General features: G+C 45.4%; 1 protein-coding gene across 1 annotated transcript in view; it reads right to left on the reverse strand.

Moving 5' to 3' along the window:
• Positions 1 to 18495, reverse strand: part of LOC140396239 (RIB43A-like with coiled-coils protein 2) — a 62068-nt gene that overhangs the window by 38717 nt on the left and 4856 nt on the right. The window contains exons 3-6 of the mRNA XM_072484571.1: positions 11324 to 11405; positions 8523 to 8867; positions 4812 to 4930; positions 1797 to 2024 (exon numbers count right to left, since the gene is read on the reverse strand). Coding sequence (XP_072340672.1) covers positions 1797 to 2024; positions 4812 to 4930; positions 8523 to 8867; positions 11324 to 11405 — 774 coding nt within the window. The remainder of the gene's footprint in view (positions 1 to 1796; positions 2025 to 4811; positions 4931 to 8522; positions 8868 to 11323; positions 11406 to 18495) is intronic.

Consider the following 18495-nt stretch of genomic DNA (forward strand, 5'->3'; position numbering starts at 1 on the left):
AGTACATTACTGACAGAATGCTGCACTGTTGGAGGTGCAGTTTCTCTGATGAGAGGTTAGACAGAGGCCCTTTCAGACGAATATCAAAGATCCCATGGCACTATTTTGAAGCAGAGCCAGCAGCTGAGCCAACATTTACCCCTCAATCAACATCACAAACAAATTATCTGGTCATTTGTGGGAACATTGTGTGAAAATTGGTTGTTACATTCCATACCTTTTTACAGTAGCTGTACTTCAAATGTATTTCATTGGCCGTTTTAATAATTCCAGGAGACGCCGAGTGAAAGGCCAAACTAATAATTTTTAGTTTATTTTAAACCACTGTTGCGGCACACACAACCAATGTCCCAGCCCAGGATTATTGGGAACTGCCAGTCCGGATCTGGGAGCTACATTTATAGGTACTGCTAACGAGCTGCAGCTGGGCGGGCCTCTGCTGCTCACTACGGGAAATGGTATTCTACAAAGCCCATGGGAGATCAGTCAGCGATCCCCCGTGGTCCTCGTGAGGTTATCACAGCTGTAAATTGCTTTGGGATGTCTGTTGGTTGTGAGAGGTGCTATATCAGTCTTATCTATAAACTCTCATCCTGGAAGCTTAGATCGGGTTAAGAATAATAAAACTAACCTCTTCCTTTGCTAAATTCAAGAAAACAGGTTTGATTGATTATTTTATGGTCACAGAGTGCCAACAGTTAAATACTCACTAAATTGGCAAATATATTATTTTCAAATAAATAAACCTGTTGCAGTCAGAGAGGTTTCTAAAGTAAGAGTTTTGAGCCTTTTGAAAGGGCCATTATCTTTTCCAACTTAATGAATGGGCGAGGCTCCTGGTGAAGCAAATATCCATAAAATAGGCCTGCATGCTGGTAATGTATTCTTGCCAGTTTTAGAGGGATCAGAATTGTATTGTGATGTTATTTTCAGTGTATTATATGAATATAAGTAGGATTATTTTTCACCACTTTTAAGGCTATGAATAATGTCATATTATGGGGCTGCACGGTAGCACAGTGATTTGTGGCTTTACAGCGCCAGGGTCCCAGGTTCGATTCCCCGCTGGGTCACTGTGCGGAGCACGTTCTCCCCGTGTCTGCGTGGGTTTCCTCCCGCAGTCCAAAGACGTGCAGGTTAGGCGGTTTGGCCATCCTAAATTGCCCTTAGTGTCCAAAAAAGGTTAGGAGGGGCTATTGGGTTACGGGGATAGGGTGGAAGTGAGGGCTTAAGTGGGTCGGTGCAGACTCGATGGGCCGAAAGGCCTCCTTCTGCACTGTATGTTCTATGTATTACAGGGCTTCTTTATTGGAATACACTTTTGTGTTGAGCATGAACTGGTGTAAGCCCAAAGCATGACAATATTTTCTCAATATTTTACATTGCAAAGTTTCTAATGGCTCAGTGGGTAAATACCACGTAGTTCAATAGTAAGTCATACATGCCAGAAAAGACACTGATTCCCAATCTGTTTGAATTTAGCTGATGTCAGCCAAGGCAAAAGCCGTAAACATGAGGATTGGTTTTAGTGACTTCAGATGAGGGAAGGTGGAAAGATTATTGGACTCCCCACTCCTGATTACCATCTAGCATCCATTGCTGTAAAAATATGCTTGGGTTCAATAAGGCAAAATTGGCTTTATAATCAATGCCTGTTGCCACTCACTATCACACATGAAGTTCCAACACATGAAGGCATAAGGTTTCAATGTCAGCAGAAGTGTACAAAAAATAAATATGGCATATTTCAAAGAATAGGCACAAAATTGGAGACAGCTGATAGCTAATATTTGTACCTTTTTCTCTTGCATTTGTTGCTTCAGTTTGCGAGTGGCTTCATTTGCTTTCTCTGGGGTTATTCCTTTCCAGCGATGTACAATGACTCTACTCGGTCCAAAAGCACTGAGTGCCTGATTTGGGTTTTCTGTTAGGAAGTCACTGTGAAGTTGGTTTTCAATTTCAATTAAATTATCCTCTTGCTCTTGCTGTTTTTCAAGTTTACGTCTTGTAGCTGATTCAGTTGCCTAAACCACATCAAAATAAAAAACAAATCCCAAAGATTATTCTCTCTTTGTGAAACATGATAGAATCAAGAAGAAAAATCTATTATTTGTTACCCCAATCTACAAATCTTTTAAAATTTCTTTATAGAGTTACAAAGCCAGAGCTCAGAGTGTGAACAGGGGCAAACCCCTAATCCAGCTCCTTGCCTTTTCCAAAAACCAATTCAAATTGAATCCAATTCATGGTCCCTGCAAGAGAAACATACCAGATCCAGGCATTACACCTGACCTCATGCTCATCTTAGCTGTTAACCCTTTGCTGATAATACACCATATATCTTCCACTGAAATCAATGGAAGGGAACATGAGACCGAGTGTAAACTGGGTGGCCAATTTGATCATCCGTTATACCGTTGCCAAAATTAAAATCACAACCTCTATTCATATTCTCTACTGTAAGGCAGATTTTCTTCTGCATGAACTTCAAGCCACCATCTCAAACATGCTGGGAAAGAAATCACACCATTTTTAAAAATACAAATAATGCACCCGGGAAGCACCAATTTCTAGTTGCATTCTCTCTTGTCTGATTCACCCAGCAGTGGGTTCACCCCCAAATTGATTTCCAAGTCCCTGGAGTGTCCACCTAAAACAGTCACTGGGTTGCTTCAAGATGATGATCTGTGATTTACCATGTGTCCCAGGATGTTGCTGCTAAATTCACCAGAAACTAGGATTAGCTAGTGCAAGAATCCCTACAGTGCAGAAGGAGGCCATTTAGCCCATCGATTCTGCACTAGCCCTCTGAAAGAGTGCCCCGCCTCGGCCCAATCCCCCACCCCATCCCTGTAATCCCACCTAGCCTTTGGACACTAAGGGGCAATTTAGCATGGCCAATCCACCTACCTGCACATCTTTGGAATGTAGGAGGTATCTGGAGCACCCAGAGGAAACCCACGTAGACACTGGGAGAATGTGCAAACTCCACACATTCATCCAAGGCTGGAATTGAATCCGAGTCCCTGGCGGTGTGAGGCAGCAATGCTAACCACTGTGCTACTGTGCCGCCCCTTGCTGCAGGCTGTCTTTAGACACCTGTGGTTAAGGAATGGGGAGGCGGTGGGACATCCTTTGGGGGTTTCTCTGTGCACATCTCCCCCCAAGTCGTTATCCCCACATTTTGTTCCACTCTGCTTGCCGTCCAAAAGCCATCACCTGCAACCACCACCCCCCCACCCCAACCACCTCGCTCCCATCCCTAGTTTGCCCATTCCCTCCTCACCCTAAAAGTAAGCATTTTATCTGGCTTTGAGCTTCACCAACTTTTCCAGATAATCGCTGCCTAATCAGAATTTATTTAAAGGATTTACTGACGCCAACTGTACAAAAGCCAAATTGTGTGAGTTTTTAAAATCATTTTATGTGGAACCAGAAGAGCAAATTTTGAGAAGGCCTATACCAGCAAGCAGCTTTGGGAGGTTTGAGTGACATCTGTAGCTCTCTGACATAATGAAAATAAGGCTCAATTTCAAGCGGGCCTTGAGCCATCCTCTGTAAGCCTGTGTACCACTTTACACAGGTGTTTTAGATGCAAGACCAATTTCCTGGTTGACTGTGGAACTGAAGACCACTATCTAGCAGTCTGTTCAAGAACTAACTCTAGAAGTACCCAGTAAAATGAAGTTGAATCAAAATTAGGAATCAAATCTGAGGAATCATGGAGGTAGCTTTAGCTATTGATGAAAGTGGAACATGGGCGATATCGGATCCTGTTGTTATACACCTCGCCCGATCTTCCTTTTCATGGCTTTCACTGTGGGTGCATATACACCACAGGGTCTGCAGCGGTTCACAAAGGCATCTCACTACCACCCTCTCAAGGTGAATTAGGGATGGGCAATAAATGCTGGCATAGCCAGCGATTCACGCATCCCATAAATGAATTTAAAAAAACAATACTTTGTGTATTGCAGAAAAAAAATTAGATTCAAATGTAAAAATTTAACTAATCTAAACTTAGTTGAATAATTTGGGCTCCATATCTAAGAACTGGTCTGAGGTTTAAGTATTAGTTCAGAAGCATGAGGAAAACTGAATATTCATAATTGATATCTCAATCCCATGCACTTTAAACTCCTCCCATGCCTATTTTATTCTTAGCTCTGTAAAATATGTTTCTATCCTATACTTTTATCTTCAGTCTGCTTTATTTTAGTCCATTTTTCGTTCCCTTTTAGAACTTTGTTCATGATCACCCCTCTGAAAAAGGCAATCCCTCTTAATCTTCAAACTATCCCATTTCTTCTCCACTGGTATGCTCAAATCATCCATCATCTTGGAAGTTCAGTCTTAAACCATGGTTGCCAGTATGACTACACATAGATGACTTTTTAAACAAATATTATGTACTTATGGAACTCTGCTTTGACTGTTTGGGTGAATCATCATAAACCTGGGTACAAAGTAACTGTATGATTTTTATTCTGTTCCTTTGATAGAGTCTAGTACTCTGTACTTCTAACAAAATACAATTGTATGACTTCTAACCAAAGTTAGATTCATATTCAGGACCTTGATTTCTAAAAAATAATGAAATGAACTGGTGACTGATAGAATTCTAAACGCTGAAATGCTGTTGCAGCCACTTTCCCTTACCGTGCCTGCGTCTGAAAGTCCATTTTGTGCAAGTGAGACATTTTTATGAATAGGGAGGAGCATGGATACGTGAATTATGCAAGGCAGATGAGATGATCACTGTTGATCTAGTCTCTAACCAAAAACAAATAAAATAATCGAAAAAATGGAACCTGTGCCCGATTAAAATCTTTTGTTGCAACAGTAACAGCTCTTCTCATGTCTTCTTCCATTTGCTGCAGTGCACAAGCTCTTTGATCTTGAGTTATCCTATACGTATCATATAATCTATCTGAAAAACAGGAACAGAATAAAATCATACAGTTACTTTTTACCCAGGTTTTACTGTTTTTTCTCATCAATGCAGAGGATACTAAATAATAAAAATGTCACATTTTTCTAAAGTGCTGACAAAGCTAGAGGTCACAGAGAGAATATGGCTCTTCATTGTCCAAACAATATATTTTATATAAATCACAAGCATATGCCTTGATACCTCGATGTAATCCATTCATGACACCTAAATTTGAATCCACATCTCCTTGCTCAGGCAGGTGTTCAAAAGACCTTGGCATAACAGGGTCAGTTTTAAAATGTATGCTGTTAGCAGGAATCCATACCTACATAGACATTGGGAAAACATGAGCAAATTTATCTTTTGGTTTAATCCATTGAAAGAAATTAAATGAAATCCTATGATTCTCATCCGCAATTCTCCAATTTACACAGCCAGCAAGAAAGAGGTGGGCATTCAGAAAATCAATTCTATATAAAGAAGGGCTAGAAGTTATAAAATAAAGTTATTAAGCAAAGACATATTTGGGCTGGAGGTGGTGCAGTGAAAGTTGACCAGAATGGTTCTTGAAATGAGGTGGCTGTCCTGTGATGAGAGTTTGAGTAAGTGGGTTAATACTCTCTGGAGTTTAGAAGAATGAGAGATGATCTAATTAAGTGTTTTTCAAACTTTTTTTGCGGGGACCCATTTTTACCAACTGGCCAACCTTCGGGATCCACGCCAGCCGACCATTGCGACCCATGCCGGCCGACATTCACGACCCATGCTGATTGACGTTCGCAACCCACGCCACCTAAACTTAGTGGCCCACGATTTACGCTTACCTTTAATGCGACAGATGAGCCTGCTTGGTTCTCAGGATCTCACTTATTTTGTCATTCAATGTTACATTTGTTACGTTGGCGATTGTGGTTATGTGAGCACTTCACACATCCCAAGTGGATCCCCATGGTTGGCGTGCCATGTCGCATATGGGGCTCTTGCCTAGCATCCCAATCACATCTTGATGCATGGACACTGTGTTTGAACACTGCAGGAGGCAGGACCACAGATGCAGCAGTCAACCTTCGAACATCCAGGGGACAGGCCCCAGCCCCAGGCACATGCTGGGGTATAGCGACATCCTGTTCGGGTGCAGGGTGTGCAGTCTGGTGAGCAGGCCCCCCCCACCCCACTGAGAGGGCATTGGATTGGTGATCGGCGCGCATCATGGAACAAAGAGCCAGAGGAGTTGGTTGTGGTGAGGGGTTTGTAATTTGCCTCGGACAAGTGTGGACTACTGCCCCTCACTCCTGATTGTACAGACCCTCCCTCGCTTCCCCACGCACAGCTCTGCTTGCCCCTACCGGCATTTCCCACACACCCCCCTCACACCCCAGTGCCCTCTTTGTGATCCTGGACATGCTTGGCCTTCCTTGCTCTACTGCGGTGTCAAGGTGTATCCCCAAGTTGCACATCAGAGGTGGAGGCAGCCAGCTGTTTGCCACAGTCCATGACCTTCAATGCACCTGGCGGGCATCTTCTGGGGATTCTGGTGCACCTGTCGCGGCACATGCACACCTGTGTCACCTGTTCCGGGTGCTGACCATGAGATGTGGCTTCGTCAGAGGGGTGAAACTCTGGGTAACTGGTGGCCACCATCGCCAATCCATAGAATGGGCCCGGGTGGTCACACAGTGCCCCTCCTCCTGGTTGGTACCCAGAGGGCCCTGGGGTTCACCTCGGAACAGCTGGATTGAGTTCTGGCTGCCCATAGGTCATCTGGCCCTGCCAGCCCTGGTGGCTCCCCAATCTTTGCACCATTGTGTCGACGCCCTGAGCGATGCACCCGAGTGGCTGGGACATGCTCTGCAGTGCCTCAGCAATGCCCATATGTGACTGGGACATACACCGCAGCGCCTCAGCCATTCCCATCTGAGACTGGGACATGTCCCGCAGTGCCTCCTCAAGGTCCACCTGGTACTGGGCCACGTCCCCCAGCGGGTTGGACAGTCTACCTAGGCACTTAGCCATGGCCGGCACTGACTGTATCACGCCTTGGATACCTCCACTAATGCTTCTGACATTGTGCACCAGGCTCCAGGCTCTCCACTGAAGTTGTCATCCTGGCAGCGTTGGCCTCGGTGCCACACATTGCCGGCGTGCCCGTGGTCTCTGGGGCAGTTGCTATGGACCTGCTGAAGTGTCGCTGACATCTCCCTCTGAATATTATGGCTGCACCCTAATATCTGCATCAGCATTGGTTGAACATGTTCCAGAGGCTCAGCATCTGACTGGGACCCAACTGGGTCCTGGGATCCAGCAGACCTCCGACTGCTGTCTTGCCTGGGCATTACTGCCTCCACCTAATGTGGATCTGCAACTATGAGGTGCTCACCAGAATGTGCCTCAGAAGCCTGACCTCTAGGTGGTGTGTCTCTGCGCTGGTGAAGGGTGCGGATGACAACTGTGACCATTCTATGGTTGAATCCTCGGAGTTCTCTTCTGAGGTGGTCTCATGGGGGGGGAGGGGTGGGGGGACACCAGCCCAAATGGGCCAGCGCCGTCGGCTGGAGGTCCTGCGGAAGAATGAACACGTGGTCAGTGGGAGGGATGGGTCAGTCTGAATCACATTAACAACTCACGTTTGACAGGTCCTCTGGGTGGGACCCGGTGGATCCTCACCTCTGCAGCTTGCACCGACTGTTGAATTGATGTCTCGGTCACTTCTGTAACCTCCAGGGCACTTTTCTCGAAGGTAGTGAGGATTCTAATGACTGGCACACCGCTGCCAGTCTGGGCCCTCACGTGCCCTGGATCACCCACCCCCCACAGTGTCCCCAGCCCCTGATAAAGTCCCCCTTACCCGTGGATTCGCCCTCCCCCGACTGTGTCCACGCCGAGTTCCCGATGGAGGGGACCATGAGAGACCCATGCCGTCGGGAACTCGGCCGGTCCGAGGTGGAGCATCGGGGGGTGGGCCTCAGGCAATGTTGTGAGGCCGTTGACACGCCGCTTTGGAGGAGGCTGAGCATCGCGAAAGCGGCGCCACCCCCTATGTGGTCAGGAACTGTGATTCTCCGGCCGATCGCTGAACGAGATTTCGGCAACGCCGACCGGAGAATCCAACCCCAGGTCTGAGTGGTACAAGAATAGGTGCTAATCCACCTTATAAACAAACAATAGCAAAATATTGCAAATGCTGGAAATACTCAGCTGGTCAGGCATCATCTATGCAGAAAGAAACATAATTAATGTTTCAGGTCTCTGACCCTTCATCAGAACTACAACAATCTGGAGGATGATTGAAAAAGCGGAGGTCATCAAGGTTTGAAATCAGTGATCTGGGAATTATTCTCTGCATGCTTTTCAATGGAGGAATGGTGCACAGTATGGGAGTGGGGACTTAATAAATTAGGGTATGTGAGAAGAAAAATCATTCTTTTGTTTTAATCACAGGGTGGCAAGTAAATGGTTGAATAAATGTGATTAGTCGTGCTGCAACACACTGGGATATAACTTTGAGTCTGCATAATTCTGTCTGAGGGAGTCAAAGAACAGATAAGAGGTATTTCTCCACAGCTGTGTGTTATTTTGTAATTCTACTAACTTGCAAACTTCTGGTCTTCCGAAGCATTTTTCAAGTCTTTCTGTTGTGCAAGTAACCACTCCCGGATTTGTTCCTGCTGACGTTTAATCCGTTCTTGGCATTGTAAATCTTCCCCAGAAAACTTTTGTATACTAGATACAGTGCTGCGAGGGTCAGTGTCTGAAATTCGGGCAGGTGTATCCTTTTTTAAGGCCTGTGGATCATTCAGATCAAACTCACGACGTGTTTCAGGTTTCTGGTAGCATAGGTGAAATTCAGCAACAGCCTTGTTTAAATTCTTCATGTCACGTTTGTGCCGCTCATCTAGGAGGCACATTGTTTGATCATGGCGAATCAAATCATTAGCTGCAACAAAACATGAAAGAAGCAATGTGACAGTAGATATACTTTTTAGTTGTTGGGGAAGACGGGAAGGCACCTTTTACAATATATTTATAAAAATCACGTTCCAAAATCTTTTTAAAAATTCTGTGAAAGTTCTGTGATTTGATATTGTACCATTTAAACAACCCATTAGTTTTTTTTTAAGTTAGTGGGGCAAGGTTAATTAATAATCTCATAGTAAAAGATCCACTGGGAAAAGGTAATCACAATATAACTGTATTCCATGTTAAGCTTGAAAGAAACATATTCCAGTCCAAACAGAAATTTTTAACTTAAACAAAGCCAACTGCATAGGAATGGGAGAGAACTAGCTAAGGTTGATTGGGAAAATAGACTAAAAGGTACGGTGATAAATGAAATAAAGAAACAATTCAAAATGTTCAACAAAAAATACATTTAATTAAATAAAAGCAAAACTCAGCAACAAAGATCCATCAATGGCGTACTTAGGAAGTAAGGACAGTACCAGATTTAAAAAAAGAGGTGTACAATGTTGCAAGAGTCGTAGTCAGTCTTGGTAAAATGTAGGAACATATATTATGTATATAAATTAGCCAGGAAAATAAAAACAGATTGCAAGAGCTTTTACAAGTATATAAGGTGAAGTAAAGTTGCCATAGTCCCAGATGACCATAGCTGCTTTCCCCTTTGACGGGGAGAGCTGACTGGTGGTGATTTAACCTGAGGATCACCACACCTCAGGCGAGGGGAAAGGTTGAGAAGGCAGGCCTTCATGAATAACCTCAAAGCAAGAGAGTAGCTAAATGTTGATCCCTTGGAAGTAGAGACCGGAGCAATTATCATGGGAATGAGGAAATAGTAGGGAAACTGAACAAATATCTGTGTCTGTCTTCACAGTTGAAGATACAGGTTACATGCCAGAAACAGAGATTAATCAAATGTGAGGAACTTAAAGTAATTGCTATCAGCAGAGAAACAATATTGGAGAAACCTTAGGGTCAAAATAAGAAACATCCCAGAAGCTAATGGCCTACATCCTAGGGTTCCAAAAGAGGTAATAAAGATAGTGAATGTACTGGCTATGGTTTTCCAAATTTCCCTATCTTCTATGATGGTCCCAGTGAAATGGACATTTTCAATATGCAAATTTTATTCTAGGTGAGGCATCTTGTGGGATAAAAAAAAGAATACAAGACTCAGTAAACAAAATTTTTATGACTTCAATGGCTTTTCTTATTATTTTTGTTCAATTGTGGATTAAAGAAATGCAGGAACTTACATAAATTACAGTGTTGTATTTTTTCTTTATTCTTTCATGGGATGTGGGTATCGCTGGGAAAGCCAGCATTATCGCCCATCCCTAATTGCCCTTCAATGGAGTGGCTTGCAACACCGCTTTAGAGGGCAGTTAAGAGTCAATCACATTGTTGGTGGTATGATGTTACATGTAGGCCAGAACAGGTAAAGATGGCAAATCAGATAGGTTTTTATGACAATTGGTTCATGGTCACCATTGTTGAGATCATTCAATTCCAAGTTATTAATTTAATTTAAATTCCACTGGCCATGGTGGGAATTGAGCCTTTGTCTCCAGACGTCAGTCTGGGTTTCTGGATTACTAATTCAGCAAATGTTACAATTTCCTAATCTCCCCTAAATCAAGTGGTAATATTTTGGTGTGAATTTGGCTGAACTTAGGTGTTAATGCCTATAATAATGTATCAATAAGAAGCAAAGAGTTCCATAGTTTACAAATGCAGTGAAACACTGTATTAGAGAAGTAAACAGTGAGAAGAACCTTGATTTCAACAGAATGGTGTTGCAGGGTGGTTGATTGAGCATGTAGGATGGCATATGTGGGATTTAGTAGAACGGAAGAAAATTTAAATCAAGCATAGCGATAGTAGTATTGATAAACTAAGACAGAAACAAAAAGAGTTTGTGAAAATTGAAGTAGGATGGAGGATAGAGATCGGAGGCTAACATTAAACAAATAATTTTCTCTATGGTCTAAACAAATGATGCGAACCATGAAATGAAATGAATTGAAAATCGCTTATTCTCACAAGTAGGTTTCAAATGAAGTTGCTGTGAAAAGCCCCTAGTCGCCACATTTTGGCACCTGTTCGGGGAGGCTGGAACGGGAATTGAACTGTGCTGCTGGCCTGCCTTGGTCTGCTTTAAAAGCCAGCTTTTAGTCCTGTGCTAAACCAACCATACTTTGGATATTGTAGCTGTAATCATGTGCTTTGACAATTGTGCTTTAAAGTTAATGTTTTGGGGGCTGCCAGCAAAGAGAGGGTAATTTCTATATCTTCACTCATGGTCAGACACTTGCATGTGTCTGAATGGACAGTTGGCAAGAGGAGCAAGAGGAAGTATTTTTGAGATCTAATCATCAGTTTACTCATTGTCTTAAATAATTTCCCTATATATCAGAAATCAATAGAACTTACCATAGGCTAATTTTTTTCTAGCTTCAGTCTCTTCCTGAATTTTCCGATCATTGATTTGGCCATCCAATGCCTGTTTATCAATCTTTAAAAAAAGAGTAGCATACATTTAAAAATACTTATTTTCATAAATTCTTTCCGTCTGCCTGTCTATTGCTAACATCTATTGTGATTACTGGAATGTATGGTATGAAGTAATACTTAATAATGAGTAATCAAATGCACTGTCTTATTTCATAATTTAAACTCCTGTGGGTGTGCACACATGGACTACAGCACTTCAACTATGTAGGGCACAACCACCTTCCCAAGGGCAATTAGGGCTGGCCTTACAACTGTGCTCATCCATGGACTAATAAAATATTATAATATACCAGCAGTAAATGATAAAGTACAATATAAGAGACAAAAGGGACAGCACGGGGACACAGTGGTTAGCACTGCTGCCTCATGGTGCCGAGGTTCCAGGTTCGATCCCTGCTCTGGGTCACGGTCTGAGTGGAGTTTGCACATTCTTCTCGTGTTTGCGTGGGTTTCGCCCCCTCAACCCAAAGACGTGCAGGGTAGGTAGATTGGCTATGCTAAATTGCCCCTTAATTGGAAAAAATTAATTGGGTACTCTAAATTTTTAAAACAAGAGGAACTTTTTGTTCTGTAATTTATTATAATAGGATTTTATTTATTTATTTTAATATTTTTTATTGGCATTTTCAGTTATACACAGTAAAACTTCATGTTCAATATTTCCAGCACGTGCGGTTCTTATACAATGATTCTTGGTGTTTCCTCCCCCCACTTCGCATTCCCCCTCCTCGTTCAGGGTGTTCTGTCCCCTAGCTCCTATTCTCCAATTCCACCCCCCATTCCCTTTATGTTGCCGACCTGGTGGGTTCTCCCTGTACTTCCTCTGAGTTTTCTCCTCTCTTCCTCCCCGCTTCCCCTTAAGAGTTGTGCGTCCCTGTCTGCTCCCGTCTCTTGATATTTCCCTACTCGCGGTTGGCTTCGAACAGGTTTTGGAACAGGCCGACAAACTGCCCTCATGCTCTGACCCTCGGATGGCGTATCTCCAAATGGAGCAATTCCACCAGGTTTGCCAGCCAGTCTGCAGCTGTGGGTGGTGCTGCTGATCGCCAGCCGAGCAGGATTCTCCGGTGTGCGATTAGGGAAGCAGCCCTCTTCCCCATGTGTAGCTCTGGCTGTTCTGAAACCCCGAAGATTGCCACTCTCGGGCAAAGCTCCACCCTCACCCCAACAACCTTGGACGTAGCCTCGAAGGAGGCTGTCCAGAACCCTACAAGTTTGGGGCAAGCCCAGAACATGTGGGCGTGATTCGCCGGACCTCTCTGACACCATTCACATCTCCGGAATAACCTGTTAATTCGGATTCAGGTTAGGTGCGCTCTGTACACCACCTTGAACGTCATGAGCCTGAGCCTTGTGCAGGAGGAGGTGGAGTTGGCCCTGCTCAGTGCTTCGCTCCAGAGTCCCCAGTCCACTTCTGTCCACAATTCATCTCCCCATTTTTGTCTGGCTCCGTCCAGTGGCAGTCTCGCACTGTCCAGTAGCTGTCCGTAGATTTTCCCGCAGTTTCCCTCTTCCTCACTGTCCGTGTTTATCAGGTCCTCTAATAATGTGGTTCCCGGGGCCCTGGCGTATCCTACAGTCTCCTTGCAGAGAGACTGCTTTACCTGGGAGTGTCCAAGTTCCTGTCCTGTCGGTAGTTCCAGGTCCTCTGTCAGTTCGCTCAGTGTCGCTAGTCTGTCCCCCATGTAAAAGTCCCTGACAGTTAGCGTCCCCCCGTCCTGTCTTCATTTTTTGAAAGTGGTGTCGAGAATGGCTGGTGGGAACTTATGCTTTCCGCAGATGGGGCATTAGGGGCCATCTCGGTCAGACCAAAATGTTGCCTCATCTGGTTCCATGTCCTTAGTGCAACTACCACCGCTGGGCAGGATGTATGTTTCATCAGGGGGATGGGTGTGCTGCCGTGGCGAAGACCTGGAGGGTTGTTCCCTTGCAGGAAGACTCCTCCATCTGCACCCATTCCGTGGTGGGTTCGCGTATCCATCCCCTAACTCTCTCTGACATTGCTGCCTAGCAGGCCGCCCATGTCTTTTTTTCCATGGCAGTGTTGATTTGGGGATTCTTGGATTCTTACCCCCACACAAATGCCATGATCATTTGTCTATGTTTGGAAGAAGGCCTTGGAAACGAAGATCGGTATCGATCTGAACAGGAAGATGAACCTCGGCAGCACGTTCGTTTTGATCATCTGCACCCTCCCTGCCAGGAAGAGCGGGAGCGTGTTCCATCTTTGTAGATCCTTTTTGACTTTCTCCATCAGGTGGGTCAGATTCCACTTATGGATCTGTATCTCGTTCCGGCCTATTTGAATCCCCAGGTAGCGGAATTTGTTTTAGGCTAATTTGAATGGGAGTCCTTCCAGCTCTGTCCCTCCCCCCGGTTGGGTTCACTGGGAATGCCTCGCTCTTGCCCAGTTTAAGTTTATAACCCAAGAAGGTTCCGAACTCTATCAGGAGCTGCATGATTGCTCACCGGCCTTCCTGTGCTTCCAAGACATAGAGGAGCAGGTCATCCTGTCCCTTTAAGAGATGTTTTTGTCTTATCACATGGCTTCAGTGATGTTATTGTGGGTGGTGCTGGGCTGTGGCTCTGTGAGTTGGTTTTATTTTCGCTTTGGGTTTGGAGTTGGTTTGTGGCTCTCTGAGGTTTTACTTTCGTTTTCACATTTTGGCTGCTGTAGACTCAGACTGAGAAGTATTTTGGCCTCTCTCTCTACTTTAAATTTTAAAGAGTTATTCCAAGGAAGAAACCCAATTATTATCGTTACCTACTGTTTTGATAAAAAGTTTTTTTTTGGTTTATGGGATCTCGTTATTGAATTGGAACAGTTAAGGGTGAATTTATTCAGGGCTATACATAGATTACTGTAGCTGTGCAGGGTCTTTATGTTTGTCGTTGATAATAATTCTTACCGTGTGTGTTTATACAATTGTTAACTAAATTCATAGAATAAAGCTTGTTTTTTGATTAAAAGCATCTAAGAATTTTGTTGAATAACATCTGAAAGGCAGGCTCTTGTGCTCATCATAACCAAAATCAATAAACAGTTATAGGTCAGGTGAACTCCATAATATACTTTGGTTTTTTCAAAACCCTGGCCCATAACAATCCGCATTGAGTGAGACTATGTGCTCTCTGCCTCCCCTTTGGATGCCCTTCCAGCTTTTTACGTCCCGCAGAGTGATCACCAGGGGTTCAATTGCTGCAGTATTCAGAAGTATTCAGAGCTGGTGGTGTTGGCTCAAATGCTTGCCTTGGGGGCGCTGTACAGGATTTTCACCCAGGAGGTGAATTCTGCTCCTAGCCCAAACCGTTCCAGTACCTTGAGGAGGCATATCCACTTGATTCTGTCGAAGGCCTTTTCTGCATCCAGGGCGATGATCACCTCTGGTGTTCTCTCCCAGGGGGAGGGGAGGGGGTCATTATTACATTCATCAGCCGCCTGATGTTCACAGTAAGCTGCCTACCCTTGACAAAGCCCGTCTGGTCGAGCCGCATTCCATCAGGTCTTTTTGATTTGATTTGTCACATTACCGAAGTACAGTGAAAAGTATTTTTCTGCGGCCGAGGAACGTACACAGTACGTACATAGTAGACAAAAGAATAATCAACAGAGAACATTGACAAATGGTACATCGACAAACAGTGATTGATTACAGTGCGGAACAAGGGGCCAAACAAAGTGAATACATGGGTAAGAGCACCATAGGGCGTCGTGAATAGTGTTCTTACAGGGAACAGATCAGTCCAAGGGGGAGTCATTGAGGAGTCTTGTAGCTGTGGGGAAGAAGCTGTTCCTATGTCTGGATGTGCAAGTCTTCAGACTTCTGTACCTTCTGCCTGATGGAAGGGTCTGGAAGAAGACAATGTCTGGGTGGGAGGGGTCTCTGATAATGCTGTCTGCCTTCCTGAGGCAGCGGGAGGTGGATACAGAATCAATGTGGGGGTGGCAAGCTTGTGTGATGCGTTGGGCTGAGTTCACCACAGTCTGTAGTTTCTTGCGATCTTGAACCGAGCAGTTGCCATACCAGGCTGTGATGCAGCCAGATAGGATGCTCTCCATCGCACATCTGTAGAAGTTTGAGAGAGTCGATGCAGACATGCCAAATTTCTTTAGCTTCCGTAGGAAGACGTTGTTGGGCTTTCTTGACTGTTGCATCAAAGTGAGTGGACCAGGACAGACTGTTGGTGATGGTGACCGCCAGGAACTTAAAGCTATCGACCATCTCCACTTTGGAGCTATTGATGCAGACGGGAGTGTGCGTTGTGCTACGCTTCCTGAAGTCGATGATCAATTCTTTCCAACATTTAGAAAGAGGTTGTTTTCGGTACACCATGCAACCAAGTGATTTATCTCCCTCCTGTCGTCTGATTCGTCGTTGTTTGAGATTCGGCCCACCACAGTCTTATCATCCGTAAACTTATAGCTGGAGTTGGAATTAAATCTTGCCACACAGTTATGTGTGTATAGGGAGTACAGTAGAGGACTGAGCACACATCCTTGTGGGGCTCCGGTGTTGAGGACTATTGTGGGGGAGGTGCGGTTGCCTATTCTGGCAGATTGCGGTCTGTTGGTGAGGAAGTCAAGGATCCAGCTGCACAGGGAGGGGTCAAGTCCAAGATTGTGGCGTTTGGTTATTAGTCTTGTTGGGATAATGGTGTTGAAGGCGGAGCTGTAGTCTATGAACAGCAGTCTTGTATAGGTGTCCTTGTTGTTGAGGTGTTCGATGTTGATTGCAGAGCCACTGAGATAGCATCTGATGTGGACCGGTTGCAGTGGTAGGCAAACTCCAGTGGATCGAGACTGTCTGGGAGGCTGGCAGTGATCTGTCTCATGACTAGCTGCTTGAAGCATTTCATGATAACAGACGTTAGGGCCACCGGTCGGTAGTTGTTGAGGCAGGCTACCTTGTTCTTCTTTGGTACTGGTATTATGGTGGTCTTGAAGGAGGTGGGGACCTCAGAGCGGAGGAGTGAGGTGGTGAAGATATCTGCGAATACACTCGCCAGCTAGTCTGCACAGGCTCTGAGTGCTCACCCAGGGACTCCGTCGGGGCCCGTCGCTTTCCGTGGATTCACTTTCAAGAAGGCAGCTCTTACCTCTTGAGGCTGTAATAGTGGGTATGGGTGTGCCCAGGGCTGTTGGGGCGGGTGGCACTGATACATTGGCTGACTGCTCAAAGCAGGCATAGAACGTGTTCAGATCATCGGGTAGGGATGTTCCAGCCCCACATATTCCGCCTGGCCTTGCTTTATAGCCTGTGATCTTGTGAAGGCCCTGCCATAGTGGTCGTGGGTTAATGTCGTTGGCCTGGGACTCTAGTTTGATGCGGTATTGTCTTTTTGCATCCCTGATGGCTTTCCGTACGTCGTACCTGGATTTCTTATATAGGTCAGGGTCGTTAGACTTTAACACCTCCGTCCGGAACGTCAGCAGGGAGTGAACCTTTTGGTTGAGCCAGGGTTTCTGATTGGTGAATACCAATTCTTTGGTACACAGTCCTTGACACACTTACTGATGAAGTCTGTGACGGTGGTTGCATACTCGTCCAGGTTAGCTGCCGCGGCCTTGAATATTTTCCTTGAAAGACCTTGAAAGGTCTTTGTCTTTTTTGGGTATCAATGATACCGTAGCCTGTGTTAGTGTAGGAGGCAGGGTGCCCCTCGCCAGCGATTCTGTGAACATGTCCCTTAGATGTGGGGCCAAGGCAGGCGCGAATTTTTAATAGACGTGGGTTCAAAGCGCCGACTTTGTCTTATTAAACTCTGTCCTTTTTTTTAACCAGGTCTGCCCCAATGTCCTGTCCCTCCTGGGGGTTGGGGAAACTGGCCGTCCTGACTAGGTTGCCCAACATTTGGCCGATATAGTCTGTCGGGTCTCTGCCTTCGATGCCTTCCGGCAGGCCCACAATTCGTATATTCTGCCGCCGAGACCTGTTCTCCTGGTCCTCGACCTTTCCCTTCAAACTCCCATGGGCCGCCACCAACCTTTTCACCTCTGCCTCCAGAGCGACAATCCTATCGTTCTGGTCCGTTGAGGCTCTCTCAAAGTCCTGGATCCTTTCCTGCGTCTCCACTTTCTTTTTCAGCCCGTCGATTGTGCATTGGAGGGAGACCATTGCCTCCGTCACCATCACCTTCACTGTCACCTAGATCTCGATTTTAATTGCCTCCTTCATGGCGGCCAGCTCCTTTTTTTTTAGAAAGGACCTCCAACCGTCCCCTGGTGGGGAGGGAGAGGCTGCTGCCAGTGTTGGTCTTCGGGTCGCCGGTCTCCCCCACTCTTGGGCGGCTGGGGCCTCTACCGTGCCTCGTTGGTCCACCTGTTCATTCTCCCTGTACAAGTATAACATCGGTTTTAATGGTTACATTACACTTGCACCACATTTAGTCAGTAATATTTCTATTTCCATTTGCGGAGGATGGACAATGCTTCAAATAGTTTGAGATGAAAGCACATCTTTTGCATTCAAATATTAATTGATACTGACATAAGAACATAGTGCAGAGTATCAGTAAACCATATGGCCCTTCCTGCCTGCTCCATCATTGGATAAGATTATAGCTGATCTGACAGGGGTTTCAATGCCAACTTTCCTATTCCCCCTTGACAAAATAAGTAGATTATGTTTTCTTCAATCTTCATACCACTATCCCCAAGGAAATTAAGGATGTGATTTAACGGAAACATTTCTAATATTGCGGGAGCAACTGCGGGGGGGGTTGTGTTCTCAATGGCTGCGTTGGCGAGATCTCGGCTGGTATTTAACGGCACTCAAGAGCCCCATGAACTTCTCCACATTACTGACTGTCTCGCCGCTAACAAGGAGCTCTCTCGCCAATCAGCCCTAGTCAACGCGCAAGCATGGCAGTGTGTGGACCTGCTCCTTGCTCTGGGGATGCCGACCTGGATAGGCTTCTCAATGCTGTGACTGAGAGACAGGGTATCCTGTTCCCCCGAGGGCCAGCAGCAGGGTGGCAGTGACAGCAGCTGTCAATGCTAGCAGCATGACCAGGAGGACCAGCATCCAATGTCGGAAGAAGACCAATAACCAATGTCGAGCTGCAAGGGCAAGTTGCCACCTCTCTGGTAT

Source organism: Scyliorhinus torazame, chromosome 19 (assembly GCF_047496885.1).
Source record: "Scyliorhinus torazame isolate Kashiwa2021f chromosome 19, sScyTor2.1, whole genome shotgun sequence".
In the NCBI taxonomy this organism is placed as follows: Eukaryota; Metazoa; Chordata; class Chondrichthyes; order Carcharhiniformes; family Scyliorhinidae; genus Scyliorhinus; species Scyliorhinus torazame.